At 39.5% G+C, this 15,505-nt stretch overlaps 1 protein-coding gene across 2 annotated transcripts in view; it reads left to right on the forward strand.

Moving 5' to 3' along the window:
• nectin3b (nectin cell adhesion molecule 3b) overlaps window positions 1-15,505 on the forward strand; it is a 56,803-nt gene that overhangs the window by 24,489 nt on the left and 16,809 nt on the right. Inside the window, exon 6 of one of the 2 annotated variants that reach the window (XM_038296916.1) lies at window positions 8,670-10,710. The exons of the other annotated variant lie outside the window; for it this stretch is intronic. Within the exon in view, the coding sequence (XP_038152844.1) occupies window positions 8,670-9,319 (650 nt within the window). The 3' untranslated portion in view covers window positions 9,320-10,710. Of the gene's footprint in view, window positions 1-8,669; window positions 10,711-15,505 lie in introns of those variants that run through there. 2 annotated transcript variants of the gene reach the window in all.

Raw genomic sequence — 15,505 nt, forward strand, 5'->3', positions numbered from 1 at the left:
ATGCTGTGATGATGGTGTTGTTGTTTTTTTTCCTCCTTGTGTTGCTTTTATTTTCTGCATGTGTCATGCGGTAGGAGGCGAAAGCCTGCAGCCTCACTGTGAGATGATGTCCCAGATTCATAAAACATTAACTGGTCCTTTTCAACTCCTATTTATTATTTATCATCCATATTTCATTTTCCTTTGAGAGGACCTGTGTGTGTGTTGGTGTTTTCTACACCCTGTGTGTTGTTGCGGGTTTGCTCACGTCACTTCGCTGCCTCTGCATGAAGTTGTACAGTTTATTCTCATGGAGACAACAAACCTTTGGGTTCATGTTTCAGATCTCAGCTGGGAATCTTTGCTTCGCATTCGGCCCTGCGCTGCAGTTACAGTATCAAAGTGATTTTTCTTCTCTTCTTTTTTTCCATTACTGTAGCTGCTGGTGATTATAGCCTCTGGCTTGCCTGTCTGTGGGTATAACCACTAACCCACTTTCCGTAAGGAAGGTTTTCTCCAGTATGGAGGGAAATATACACACAAAATAGACTTGAAAATGATTACGTATGATTAGATAACCAGGTGATGGCATTAAAGTTCCTTTTTTTCTAATAGTTGACACTATGGTACAGTTCTTGATCCTTTGTCTGAAATTACCTTTAACCTGCCTTATGATGACCACCAATAAAAACATGTGTAGGTGTCTTATTTTGTGTTTGGAAGTCAATAATTGTGAATAAATCATCTTGGAGAAAACTTAAACTGCAATTATGAAACACAAATTTGAGATAGGTCTACAATCCCTGATTAGCTGTTCCACTCCTTATCAGTTGGTGGCGGTAAGATGAAGAGGAAGGTGACAAAAAAGAACTGTAGATCTCCTGTTATATCTAAGCTGAAATATCTTTAACTGCATGAGGAGTATAATGGCTGTTTCTAAATTCACTTGAACGCAACTACGGACTCGTGTCCTCGCCGAGTATGTTCATGACAAGAACCCAGGAAAGTATGGACTTGGGGAGAATGAGAGCACGCAGAATAAATCACTGTCAATTGGAGCAGAACTCGTGATGTCACCACATTCAAATCTAGTCTGGAGCTGCATTTCATCTCCTGTTGTTAATAGTCTCTAGATAATAAATTGACTTTTTTCATTTTGTTGGGAAATAATAATGAACACAGTCTGATAAACACAAATCAAGTGAACATTTTGCCAAATAAAACAATCAAACCTCCATCAGAGCAGCGGTACTTCACACAAGGCTAAGCAGAGAGAGGGCTGCTGCAACCTGGGTAACGTTAGCCCTGGCTGCAGTTAGCCTGGGTGCTCCGCTGGTTGCCACGGTCCCCTCAACATCAGAACTTTTTTCAAATTACGCACTAAATCAGTAAATTGGTGATATAGTAAAGCTTAAAGTATAATGTTCTACCCTCAAATTATATAAAAAATGTATAGAAGGGCAACAGAAAATAACTTTCAGCAATATATCATGATTTTTGGCTGCCTGATACAATATCAATCTTTCATGTCCTAATTTTCGATAAAAAAAAAAAAAAAAAAAGAAATGAAATTTTTTAACCGAAAACAATTAGGGATTTTCTGGTAGATGGTGCTGTGGAGCCCTTAGGCAGTCACTGTTGAAGACGTAGATTGACTCAAAAACCCCAAACAACATGGAAACCAAAATAACTAAAACATAAATATCTTCTGATGAACATATGCAGAACTTGCTGCTTTTTATTAGTAATTTTCATTTTGATAGCTGGGAAAAACATCGCAATATACAGTGATATTGCAATATCCTATCTTATTGGGGCCCAAGTTTCATGACCAATATCTTATTGCAAGACCCATGATGATACTCACCCCAACATTCATGTTATTTTCTTTAATTTAGAAGATGAACAAAATATATATATTTTTTTCAGAGACATGCCCAGAAACTGACTGCTTACTGGAACAGACTGCTTTCCGTATTGTTTAGACCAGAGTTGAAAACGTAAAAATCTGATTGTTTCTAAGCAGTGAACAAAACAATCTTAACACAAGCTGCATTTCCATTGCAAATTTGAGCAAAATTATGTTGTTGTTCTGCTAAATAAAAAAAACCTAACTTTTCCAATTGCGGTATTTCCATTAAATAACAAATACAATTAAAACTGAACAAGATTTTATTACATGAGATCTGTAATAAAGCCACAGCTCTATTGGACGCCATCTTTTTTTTTTTTTTTTTTTTTTTTTTTTTTTTTTTTACAGAACAATAAAGTCCAGCTGCAGATCACGTGACTGGTGTGCTGTGAAACAATTGTTTCTTTAGTTTTGCAAAATTTAACAATTTCGATATGACTGAAAAACCATCTCATTGAAATGTAAAAACTTTATTGAAAAACGTGACTGTTTTTGTTCTAAATTCTATTTAGCGACTTTATTTTCGTAATCACAATTTGTGCAATTTGATAGTTAATACTGACACTCTTTAGTGTGAATTCATTTACTGAGTGAAGAAAACTCACAACTTGCCCAATTTTAGGGTTGCAAAGTCTCATTAGAGGAAGCTTAGTTTAGGAAAGTAAGGCTATAAATTTCCTTCATTGCAATATCCTCAATGTCTCCTTAAGCTTCAGCATCTCAACCGCTGAAAATGTTGCATCAAATATAGTCGTTAAAGGTTTAAATTACCCAGATGGCTAGAAATATTATCTGTGCACATAATTATTGTGTACAGCATCACTTTAAAATAAAATGACACCCAGTACTGTAGTCAGTCAGTCCTTCGGGGTGTGTTGGGAAGGCGAAATGCTTCACATCAATGCTGTTCCGTCTGATTCTGCTGAACCTTTATGATGGGAAAGCTGAGTTTAGAAATGTTAACCAATCTTTAGAGATAATGGGTAAATGGTTCTCTAGACTTTGCAAATGGATGTTCTATCACTGCTAAACATGCCAATGGCTAATATGAGATGCTAAAAAAGAAAGCAATCTGATAGCTGCACCATGGAACAGGTTAGCATCATTTACAGGGGTTAGAACCCTTCCTTCTACTCTTTTTTTTCCCCTCAAATTTGCATGTTTTTAGTATAGCTGGGTAATTGGTTGCATTTTATATATAGTCCCAATTTAACAAAATGTTATTTTCAAATCGCAGAGGCACAAATTTTTAATCGTGCTATATTTAACAAGATTAAGACACTACATTTTTCCCTGCAGCCCTTCAGGTGGTGGTAAAATGCTTTAAGTTAATCTGTTGCGACACAGAAAGGTAGAGAGTTGCAGGTGGCAGCAGAGCCATGCATGGAAGTAAAAGCAAACCCTTTGTCACACAAGGGTTTCAGGGTTTAACAATGTTCTCTGGACAAGCAAGCTTTAAACAACTGAAAATCGTAGTAAAATATAAATTGCAATTTTTGTAAAAAAAAAAAAAAATCACTATTTGGCAAAATCTTTCAGCCCTAGGTTTTCGGTCTGAATGCGGCTGGGTGGTTGTAGGCCTGGGTGCGTCTGGGTGGTGGTTGGGTCCGAGTGAGGCTGCGTGGTTGTGTCCCGTGTCTGTGCGATACACTGGCAACACGTCCAGGATGTTCCCTAACCTCTTGTCCAACAACTGTCTAACACTGACGGTCACTGAGCGGTGCCCAGCTTTAGACAATGGATGAAAATCTGTCTCCCATGTAAATGGAAGGTCGTCAGGCAACGCAAAAGCATCGACCAAGAAAGGATGTAAACAATGAAGTAAAAATGCTGTCATCAGACTTAAACTGCAACTTGCTGGCAGTAGAGCTGGGCGATATGGCGATATATATCGTGAGGACGAGAGAAACATGTCTATCGTGACCTTTCTCCTCTATTTTTTCTATCGTGATAAACTTTTTTATTATTATTATTACTGCTAATATACATTTTAATATAATTTGTTAATATAACATTTTGCGTTTTTGCTATGCAAACTCTAAGTGTATATAACGAAAAAAAAAGAGAATAAAAAGATAATGTGAAGAGAACGTGGTTTTGCGACACTACACCGCTTTACGTCACGCGGCTTTGCACCATACGTTTGCGACATTACTGACGGAGAGAGCCCGCGAAATTTCTTTCTGGCTTGAAAAAAAATGAATGATGGACACCCAAGAAGATGTTACCACAGCAGCGGTTACAGAGTCCGAAACAGTTGCCAGGTCACAGAAACAACAAACACCACTTTTGCCCAAAAGGGGAGGCAGCTCGGTTGTTTGGTTATATTTCGGATTTCAGCCATCTGATAAAGAACAAACGCAGCCGATATGTAAACTGTGCAGCAAAGCCGTTCCAGCGGCTGATGCAAATACTTCCGGCCTCTTTTACCACCTAAAGAAAAATCATGAACAAGAACACGGGAAACTACAACCACTCCGATCAAAACAAACAAGGGATGAAAATACAGGAAGCACTGGAAAGAAATTCTCACAGCCGAAGCTTAAGGAAGCATTCGCCCAAGGATCACAATATGAGAAGACGTCTCAGCGACACAAGCAGATCACAGGTGCTATTTCACGCTATATCTGTAAAGGCATGGCCCCCGTTTACATAGTCGAGAAAGCAAGCTTTCGGGACCTCGTCCGTACCATCGATCCCAGATATGTGATGCCTAGTCGAAAACATTTCAGTAAAGTGGAGCTGCCTGGCTTATATGCTAGTTGTCGGGCTGAAGTGGAGAGAGAGGTACGCAGTGGTGCGACGCATTATGCGTTGACTACGGACATGTGGATGAGTAGAGCAACACAGCCTTATATGAGTCTCACCATCCATTTCATCAAGGACTGGACCCTCCTAGTGGAAAACAAGGTAAGTGAAAGACAAGAGAAAAACCTGGCCTTGGAATTTTATAAAATGTCAATAACAAACGAATATTAAATGATTAATTACTGCAGCGCAATGGCCAAGATTCTATACTGTTCACTGTCATGGCCGCAAATTGCATAACTGGTGTTCTTGGTTTGGGGTTGGGATTCTCATATTAGGAAACAAGATGATGGGTAAAAAATAGGCGATGAAAGATTTTTTTTCAACCCTGTCCATCTGACGGACTATGAAAACATAAAATGCAACATCAGTTGTGGTATATCGTGATATATATCGTTATCGTGATATAAAATAATCCATATCGTGATATAGTTTTTTTTCCATATCGCCCAGCCCTAGCTGGCAGTAGTCGTTTCTGATTAACAGCACCAGTTTGAGTGTGTAGGACTGTGAAAAGATTGAAATCGAAGCAATGGGATGTTTTATGGCTCAGACTATTGCTCCAGAGGATGCAGGCTTTTTACTGTAAAGCTCTCCAGTCACAATATAAATAACATTTGCCTCTGCTGGCGGTTCAGCAACATTTCAGTTTCCCCCTAAACCCTGTTAAGAGTGTGACCAGGAGCAGCCACAGATGGCTGACGCCACAATAGTAACTTTGATTTTTGATTATTTACTTATTTACTATTTGTTTTGATGAAGTGGATGCCAACTGCTGAGGTAGCTCTCTGTTTTTAGCGTAAACCAACAATTAGTGCTGGGAGAGACTGAGAGGACCAGAGCCACCTGTTTAAAAGTGATGCTAAAACCAGAGTTTAGAACGTGGCTCCATGAAGGTCACTAACTCATAACACCGTCGTCATTTACCATGCTAACTAATGGCATGTCTTCTATCCTGTTTCAAACATTGAGCGTAATTTCCTCCACTTTTCTACCATCCTCTCCTTATGATCCCAGCAGAGAAGTTCTGCTGCTCCTCCATGCAGCGCAGCTAAACGGGCCTATTTAGGAGAACTGAAGGGGTTTATCCAGTGTTTAGATTCACTATCGGAACCATAGAAAGTTCATTCTGGATCCTTGGATCCATCAAACAGTGAAAATAATCCGGACCGGACTCTGGATCCATTCATGGTTCTGCTGCTCATTTAACTGTAAAACCAAAACTGCAGTAACAAATCATTTAGCGTACCGATTCAGTCGATTCTATAGAACCGCTGTCCCCATCACTACTACCATTTTATTTTAGTTTTTGGTTTTAATTTGAATATAAGTATTTTCATTATAAAATTATACTTGTTTTACATTTTTTTATTTCTATTGATTTTGAACACTTATCTGTAGATGTCTGCTCTCTGTCAATGATCTTCTTTACCAAAATTAACATCCTATGGCAAATTAATGAACTTTTCTGGGATTAAGTGACCAAAACTATATAAGTGAAATATGTGGAAGGAGTAAACTGACCAAACTAGTTACAGTTCAGTGATTATTGAACATCTGTCTAGTTTTTGTAGAACATTTCCTTCATCCTCAGCTTTTTCCTATACTTATCAATAGGGTTGGGAATTGAAAAGATTTTCACGATTCCGATTCCCTTTTCGATTCTATGAAACGATTCGATTCTTTATCGATTCTTTTTTCGATTCCAATTTGGGGGAAAAAGGAGAACAAACAGTTTGATTATCAGAATCAACAGAATCAAAAGACTCAATCTTACAAACTCAACAAGATCAAGATGTCCACAGGAAATGTGAAACTGGAGTAACATCTGTGTTTAAATGAAAAATAAATATACAAGAACAAACTTAATAACCAACAATGTCTAATAACAAATGATGGGATAATAACCTATTTTAAATAACAAAAAATACTAATTATAAAACAGTAGTAGGGAAAATTAACACTTCTTTTGCAGAAAGATGAGCATATCTGCTTTTTCTGGAAGGATACAGGATCTTTCAGGGCTTATGGTGTCTCCAGCCGTGGAGAACACCCTCTCAGATGGGGTGGAGGAAGCCTGCACACAGAGGTAGTTTTCAGCCAGTCAGATAGCAAGGGCAGCGTATCTTGCTTGTTCCACCACCACAGTGTGGCGCTATCCCTGCAGGGGATGGAGGGCAAGCTTTTACAGAGCTGGATTTCCTGATCTACCCTCTGGGCTAAGGAAAGACGGGGCTTTGATTCACAAAGTGACCGCAGCTCGTTGTCTTCCTCCTCGAATAGTTCTTCCAACTTGCGTAACTTGCGTAACTTACGTAAAAAACGTGACGTAAGTCGTGCTCCCCAGAGCCGGCGCTCTAGGCTCTGGTGCTGCGGGAATCGAAAAAAGAATCGTTCAGTGAGCTGCCAAACGATGCCATGGAATCGGAAAATACGGAACCGGTTCTTAACAGGAACCGGTTTTCGATTCCCATCCCTACTTATCAATTAAAGTATCATCTTTTTTCTTTTTGAACCATAGTTCAGGAACCGTAGTTTCAACCAGATTTTGGATGTTTTGATGTAGTTTATCCCAAATTCTCAATTTTATTCCAAACTTTCTTCCAGCCTTTTAAAGCTGAAGCCTCTGCAACATTTAGGTATTAGGGCCCTGTCACACCTTGCTGAATGAGCTAGCATATGCCTTAGCAGCGTAATGCCCATGAAGTGTCACACGCTAGTGTTTTTATTTTATTTATTTTTTTAGTTTTTTTTATATGCATTTCTTTTTAATGCTTTTCTTTTTTGTGATACTTTGAGGTCTTTTTGATAAAAAGTGCAGTATAAATCAAATGTATTATTATTATTATTACTGTCCTGAGGGGGGCAGCGATGCGCCGAGAGGCACCCAGTCTGCAAAAAAAAAGATGTCTTTGATTGTGCTATTAACCTACCTGCTGTTTACCACCTGCTGAAAAAAAGGTTAAACAAAAAACAAAAGAGGGTTTGCAGTCGCAGCAGATTCAGCATCATGCCTGCTAGGAAGTTTGTTGGTCATAGGCGTGAACGCAGGTAGGATCCATCACATTCACCTTCTTGCTCAACCTATGATGGTAAATGGTAAATGGCATGTACTTCTATAGCTCCTTTATTCAAGTTAGGAGACTTGACCAAAGCACTTTACACTACATTCAATCACCCATTCACGTACACACTCACAGTGGAAAGCTACATTGTAGCCACAGCTGCCCTGGGGCTCACTGACAGAAGCAGGGCTGCCGTACACTGGCACCACCGGGCCCTCTGACCACCATCAGTAGACAATGCAGGTGAAATGTCTTGCCCAAGAACACAACGACACTGAAAGTCAGAGTCGGGGCTTGAACCGTCAATCCTTCGATTTCAGGGCAAACTCCTACATCCAACGCCACTGTCGCCCCAATGATGTGATGAAAGTCTAGAGAACTGAAACTTTCCTCCTAAGAAACCCTTTTTTATACTAAAACGCTGTCAATACACCATTATACAGTAGCTGTAAATTAGAAACATGTTCAACAGTCGTCTAGAACACGTCAAATATGTTGATATGCTTTCGAGTTAAGTTCTTGATAAGTTACTCATAGGTTTTGGATAAGCTAGACGCCATGATTTATGAGTAACTTACACCTAACATATGTCAACGATCAGATAACCTACCTGTAACTTATGGCCCAGGTATGAGCATACGCTTCAGCGTATTTCAGTGTGCTCATAACTTATACAAAATGTACCCATAACTTATCCAACATATGGCTGTGTTTTCGACACATTTTCCATACGTCAGGCATACGCTGGCTAAATCATCAAGGTGTGACAGGGGCATTAGTTTATTTTGTTTTCTGTCCCTTCTTAGTGAAATGCTGATGTAGTTTGACATTTTCTGCTTCTCTCTGTTCATCTCTCCCCTTTCACCCTCCAACCCCCCCTCTCTCACCCTCCTCCCTTCCATTAGATCCTCCCACCATGCCTTCCACCATTACTGCTCCTGTTCTAACCGGCTCTTCCTCCTCCACCTTTGTGGTCGATAAGGGCCACGTCCTCCGGAGCTCTCCTACACTTGAAGCCCTGCCCGAGAGCAATCTTGGTTCCATAGTGGGCGGGGCCGTGGGCGGGGCCCTGTCCCTGCTTCTGGTGTTGTCTCTGGTCGCCGTCTGTTACCTACAGAAACCGCAGTCTTTTCACGGCAGCTACTCCGCCAAGCAGAACCACGGTCCCGCTGATCTGCAGAAGGCCTCTGAGAAACATGAACTCCGACCCACTAAGGCTGGCGGCGGCGGCTCATGCAGCCGGGATCACGACCGGGAGGAGTGGGGAGACAAACATCGCTATAATGAGTTCAATGGAGAAAAGTATCCCGTTAACGGCTACACAAGGGCCATGAGGGAGAGCGGCCGGCTCAACCATCAACAGACTCCCCGTCAGGAAAACGCCAAGGTTTCTAGTCCACAGCGGGCTAGAGGCCCCAGATACCCTCACCCACCTAAACTGCAGGGAAATGGCTCTCCCTACCTGTCGGATGACTGCTACGATTGCGGGGCCGAGGGGGATTATGTGTCTCACACAGACGGCTCAGTCATCTCGCGTAGAGAGTGGTATGTTTGATAAGCGACGTTCTGCTGGAGCAGAAATGCAATGAGAAGAAAAACACCTTTTTTTGTTTAAGTTCCCACCCCTCGGTTGAATTTCTCTGTAGCTGGTTTGTTTTTTGACTCTTTGATGCCGGATGCTCCTGCTCCGGCTGGGGAATCTCAGTGCTTCATTTCTATAGAAACCACTGGAACCGAAGTGTGTGCTGCTGCTGCCTTACTACATGGACTGTCGTTTAATTTAGCATTACTAACATCCTTTCTGTTAAAGCTCTGCTGGCTTCAGATGAACGACCGTAACCACGGTCAGGTTCTTTCTCATTCTCTGGTTTCTAACCTGCTAGCGATCATTTTATTCCAGCTTATCTTGGTTTAAAACGACAAACCTGCTTGTAAAATCCCTTAAAGAGACACCATACCCTCAAAGATTTGTAGCTCTTTGTAAATAAGTTTTTTGTTTTCTTTCAGGTCTTATTTGTTTCTATTTTCTACCATTGGTTGAGATTTCAACTCGAAATCAATCAAATATTGTCAAGAACTCAACAATAATTTCTGAAGCGTTTCACGTTGATCAATTATTTATTTAATTTTATTTATCTGAAAACATTTGGTTACTGTAAGACTTCAGCTTTGAAATGTTTACTCAAATAAGGTTATTATTGATGTGGAGCGAACAGTTTAAGTATTTACAGAGGAGATTTGGGATTTTGCATAATGTAACTAGCATTTAAACATGTCTTTATGATGTGAACCGAGCAGATCTGGCATGTCTTTCATTTGTGTTTGATGGTTCTGTTTTTGCCCCCATTTGGCAAAAAAAAAAAGACCTGAGATTTTTCTTGTGTTAAAAAAAGAAACAACAATCTGGGATTTAATCACATAATTTCCCAAAGCTTGTATAGCAAAGTCATGATGGACTATTGTTGTGGTTTTGATGATGGTGTTGCACTGGCTAATTATTCATCACAATCTCTGCTCCTTTAAGAACCATCAGTTAGGGATGCAGGTCGTGAGGACTAGACCACCAAAGGCTCTTCCAGTGAGCAGGTCATTCCTTGAATCCCACAAAATAGAGCTGGAAATGCAGGGAAAATACTTGGGTAATATTTTTAGCTTTTTCCGGGAAGAGTTCCAGGATAGTTATCTTCATCAGTTAGCCAAGTATGTTCAGTATCCTGCCGCCTTTTTATATAATGATGGCACCGTTGAGTTTTGTCGCTGGCACCAAAAGAGTGCTACCAGCAGGGTATTGTTTGAAGCAGGCGACTGCGAGGCAGCCACAACATTCTGCTCTCCTCATCAAAATGTGCTTTCTTACATAATTCTTTTTTTTTTTTTTTCTTTTAAAAACACTTTTCTTCACTAAACCAACAATAGTTTACTTTTCTCATGTAGGAGCGATTTGCATCATGCCGTTACAAGCCGACGTGCTAATTCCTAGTAACCATACTCTCACCTTCATTCATATATAGATGCATCATGTCTGTTGTGTTGAACCTATTCTCACCTGTGATTTTCAGCATGTTTTACTGCACAGAGATGAAAAACATTAAGTTGCACTCATAAAACTACAAAAAAGATGTATAACGCTTGAAAATAAGCTTTTTTTTTTTTTTTTTTACAAGTCCTGCCAGTTTATATTCTTAAACAGAACAGGATGTACCAAGTACTGTGACTTATTCCTTTTCTTTTTAAACTTGTCAGTGTAATTCGGCTGCAAAGCGCCACTAGTTCATGTCTCAAGCATTTACAAAATAATGTAATGCAAGTTTTTTTGTTTTGTTTTTGAATGCAGAAAAAAAGACAAACAAGGTATTCTGGCTCCCATTCACTTGTCCAAATGAGGAGATCCAAAAATCTCCTTTCAGGATCACTATTTGTGAATAAATGCCAGTTTCAGTAGTATTGGCACACCTTTGACAAAGCTTGCCAGATACCAACTTTATAGAACCTGTATTTAGAAGTAGGAGAATATTGTCTATCTTAAGTATTAACAACAGTATCATCAGCGTATATAGATAAAAAGAATATATCACTGTTGTGTACAGGGTAGCCTAAAATAGATGAGATGCTTTAATATAAAAGTTAAAAATGGAACATTGTATTACAGATGACTTATCTGGTTGTATTGTTTCTTTTTTTCTTTTTTTTTTGCATTAATCACACTGCTGATGTTGCCATGGCGTTTGCTGAGGTGCAGCAGAGAAAATGACCAATAACTTTTATCACTAAAGTAGTAGTAAGTTGGATAGAAATAAGGTGCACATTTTTTACTTATGGTTCACAGTACAAAGAAACTTGATCTCTTATAGAAAAAAAATTCTGCTATGTTGTTCAATTAAATCGGATGCAAATTAAATTCAAATATTCAATCCGACCTTCTTTACTCGTCTTTAAGAAACCAATCTGTACGTTTCACCGTCGTCTTCTGAAATAATTCATGGTCCCAGGTTAAAAAGTGATTCCTCTGATTTCTACTGCATACATGTGGAAAAAATAAACAGGAAGCACAACACACTGAACCCTACTTGTGCTTGCTCCTATGCACTAAGAAGGAAATTTCCTTAATCAATGTTGTTTTCAGCTCTGCTCCTCTGTTTCCAGCCCTACGCCTGGAATGATGTAGTTCTTTTGTACTGAAGTTTTGTATCAAGATCATCAGTAACCTCGCCTCCAAATGTCTGGGTTAAAAAAATATGACTAGTGCCTTAGATTCTTAGAACTTTATGGTTTATTATGGGTCCAATGTTGTTCGTTCTTTTTTATTTCTCTAAGGTGTTTTTGATTTGATTTCACTTTGTGCCAGGAGGAATTCTTAGTGCCATATTCACCCAGACAGGAAGCTGGTGTATGTTTGCAAACCTAGAGGCATTAAAAAACACTTTGAATGATATTTGATGTGTTTCTTGTAATGTTACCAGTGTCACTTTAATGATGAAAAATAAAAACTTTTGGGTTTTTTTTGTGTATATAGCAGAAAATGTAAATTAATGGAAGAAGAAAATGTGTGTGCTGGCGGTAAAGCGTTATTTTGTCAACCTATTGGAGATCCTATTGTTCAATAAAGCACCTTAGCACCTGTGAGTTTCTTCTCTCTGGGGCTGTTTCAGCTCTCCGTTACTCGGGCTGCTCACACTCAGCCTCTTTGTTCATCTATAAATGACATCATCTCAAGCTTCCCAACGCATGCTGCTGCATGACTCCCCCCCTCCAAAAAAAAGGAAAAAGACATCCAGCGTGCGTATTTGGGACGCTTCACATGATGTAATGCAAAAGCTTCTCTCTCTCTTCCTCACTTCAACTACTTCATCTCCTCTTTGTTTCTGCTTCTTCTCTGGGCTGTTGGTCTCTGCTTTGCTCAGTGTCCACCTTCCTCTTCATCACTCCCAGTTTGCTTCATTTAAGGACAGGGAGGCCTTCGTTCTTCTCAGACGACGTCTGCCAGCTGGTAAAATTAAACGCTGAGTGTTTCCGACTGGCCCAAAGTCCCAGCTCTCCAGCCCATTGACTGTCCCCATGGCAACAAGCTCATCTGGAGCTGCTGATGGAGGCTGTTGTCCGTACCTGGCCATGGTAGGCGGGGGCAGGGGCCTGCCGTAGAGCTGAGAGGTTAAACGGGGTGAAATGTAGAAAACGGGGCTCCTTGAAGGGGAAAATGTTCCCTGCAGCTGAGCGGGATCTGTCCATGATAATCTGACCTTGGCTCTGCTCAGGTCAGACCAATTTCAGCTGACCCCATATGTCCGCTGCTGATCTCCATCTCGGCCTCTGCGGCTGCCACTCTCCCCTTAAAGTGGAGCAGACTGTGTCTCTGTCTGAAAATAAAACGGCAAAGCTGTAATGATGTCAGCCGGCAGTTTGTTTGAAACACTTGTGTTGAAGATCAGCAGATTTGCTTTTCGCCAGCTACACAACAGTTTCCAAGGATACTTTTCACGGCACACAAAGGGACTACAGCGAACGTCTCAGCGGCACAGGGGGATGCAGCGCTGACAAGAGCGTGTGAGGGAGAGGCTTCGATATCACCCACCCTCCAAACGCTAACCTATCATTAAACCCGTCCCCAGGTCAGGCCTGCTCCCCGGGGGGAAAAACACGACCCTGTGGGTGGTTACTGCTCCGCTTTGGTTAATTCAGAAGTCTGTCTCTCCGACCTCCCCCAGGCAACACCGTGCACTTCAGCTGGCCTCACTGTGTAGGAAGCACCGGGGCGGGGGAGGCATGCAGAGGACAGAAGGGAGCCAAATCCCAGCGTGGGGACAGTTGATCCACCAGTAATCCAAGCCACTCTTCACAGGGATGCAGTTTGGAACAGAGGCTTAAACAAAAAGTTAAACTTTTTAATTTGTTTTTTAAACTCATCCAAAAGAATAGATTAAAATGTTTTTGATACTAATTATTCAGAACTTTTATCATCCAGTAGCTTATAAGGCAATATCAAATATAAAAAAAAAAAAACTTGTTATTTGTTACTTCTCCCCAAAAAAAGTAACTATGCAGTTACTTTTTGTACTATAAAGTGTAACATTTTGATTACTTTTATGTTTTGGGAATACAAAATTGCCATGAGTGGAGTGGAAGTAATCCAGAAATGAGTCACATTTTTTATATAAAAAGTTTCATTTTTCTATTTTCTCAGATTTTATTTTCAGTTTGTATTTTTCCCCAATTTATTTTACACATTTTTATATCCAAAAAAAATGTTTTTAAACAACTATTTTGTTCAGACTTTCTTTATTTGATTTCTGATTTTCCAATAGATTTTTTACAGAATGTATTCTCTTCCCTTCTGGGGGTGGGCTTTACCCAGCAGCGAGGATGGAAGTTGCATTTCTATTGGTCTACTAAACGCACAGAGACATTTTATTGGTCTCTGTGCGCATCAAGAGCAAGCGTTTGTGTTGGGCTTTTAAGTGGCGAAAATGTGATTCTGTGAAATGCAAGTTGAAAAGAAGGCAATTCATCAAACTTGACCTAAAAAACAGACATTTTGAAAGATAAAATATAACAGTTTTGGAATTATTTTTTTTTTATTAAAATAAAATCTTTCTACTCTTTCTTTCATGTTTTCTCTCTTTTTTTTCCTTTTTCTTCTGTTATTCTGCTCCATTGCAGTGTCTATATAAACTGTAAAACACCCTGCATAATTATAATAAAGCAATTTATATGCATGAAACAAGTGGAGCAATATGGCAATTGCCATACTGCTACACTTGTGAAAGTAAAATCTGTTGGGCTCTTTTTGGCATCAAGACAATTATTCTTATTGCTGCATTGCCAGACAGGACACTGTTTAAAAAAAAAAAAAAATCTGAGAAAAAAGGTTTTTATGATTAAAACATTTTTTAAATTGTCATTTCTGGATCATTTTTATTTATTTATTTATTTTGGTCGTTTACAAAATGTGTTCCTTGATTGCCAAAATAATGGGGAAAAAATTCACTATATACCCAGGAAGCAATAAAAACTTCTCCAAAATTGCTCTCAATGCTGATTGCAAAACTTAGAGGATTGTAGGTGGATGATTTTCAGAGCTTTTATAGAGATGGAAAGGATTGTTGGATTGGATCAGTTTAATGTTAAAGTATGATTGATCTTCCAAAATTAAGAAAATGGAGGCTGATTGATTTTTGTACTTATAATAAACAAGACAACATCTGGAAACATTGTCTACTGATCTTCACCATTTTGATGAGTATGAGAAGTGAGTAAAGACATCTGATTGTAATATAGATGTGATTATTTTTTAATGCTTATAGAAAAACAAAGTAATTTACACAGCAATTTAACAAAAGTAAAATAAATAATCAAATAAACGTAATACAATGTATATATAGAAGTAAAAATAGGATGTTACCCTCACTAACAGTAAACTAAGTGAATTTAGCATAACTGGGGAAGTAAACGCTGATATGCATTTTTTAAAAACTAAGCCAGCTGTAAGTCAGTGACGAAGATGAGATGATGTGATCAGCTACATTAATTTAGAGATTCTCCTAAATGACGTCATTAGCCTTTTTTCTACATAAGGAGCAAATCACAGGAACATTTAGCCTTTGACTTCAGAGAGTGCCTCCAGTTTACCAATGCTGTCACTAACGGCAGAGCTCCCCTCCATCATTTCTCCTCATGGTGTGTCGAGCCCCGCACACATTACCCTTCCTGAGCCAATCAGCGTCACATATGCCTCCATCCAGAGGTG

The sequence above is a fragment of the Cyprinodon tularosa genome, unplaced genomic scaffold, assembly GCF_016077235.1.
Source record: "Cyprinodon tularosa strain WSP-4 unplaced genomic scaffold, ASM1607723v1 ctg110, whole genome shotgun sequence".
In the NCBI taxonomy this organism is placed as follows: Eukaryota; Metazoa; Chordata; class Actinopteri; order Cyprinodontiformes; family Cyprinodontidae; genus Cyprinodon; species Cyprinodon tularosa.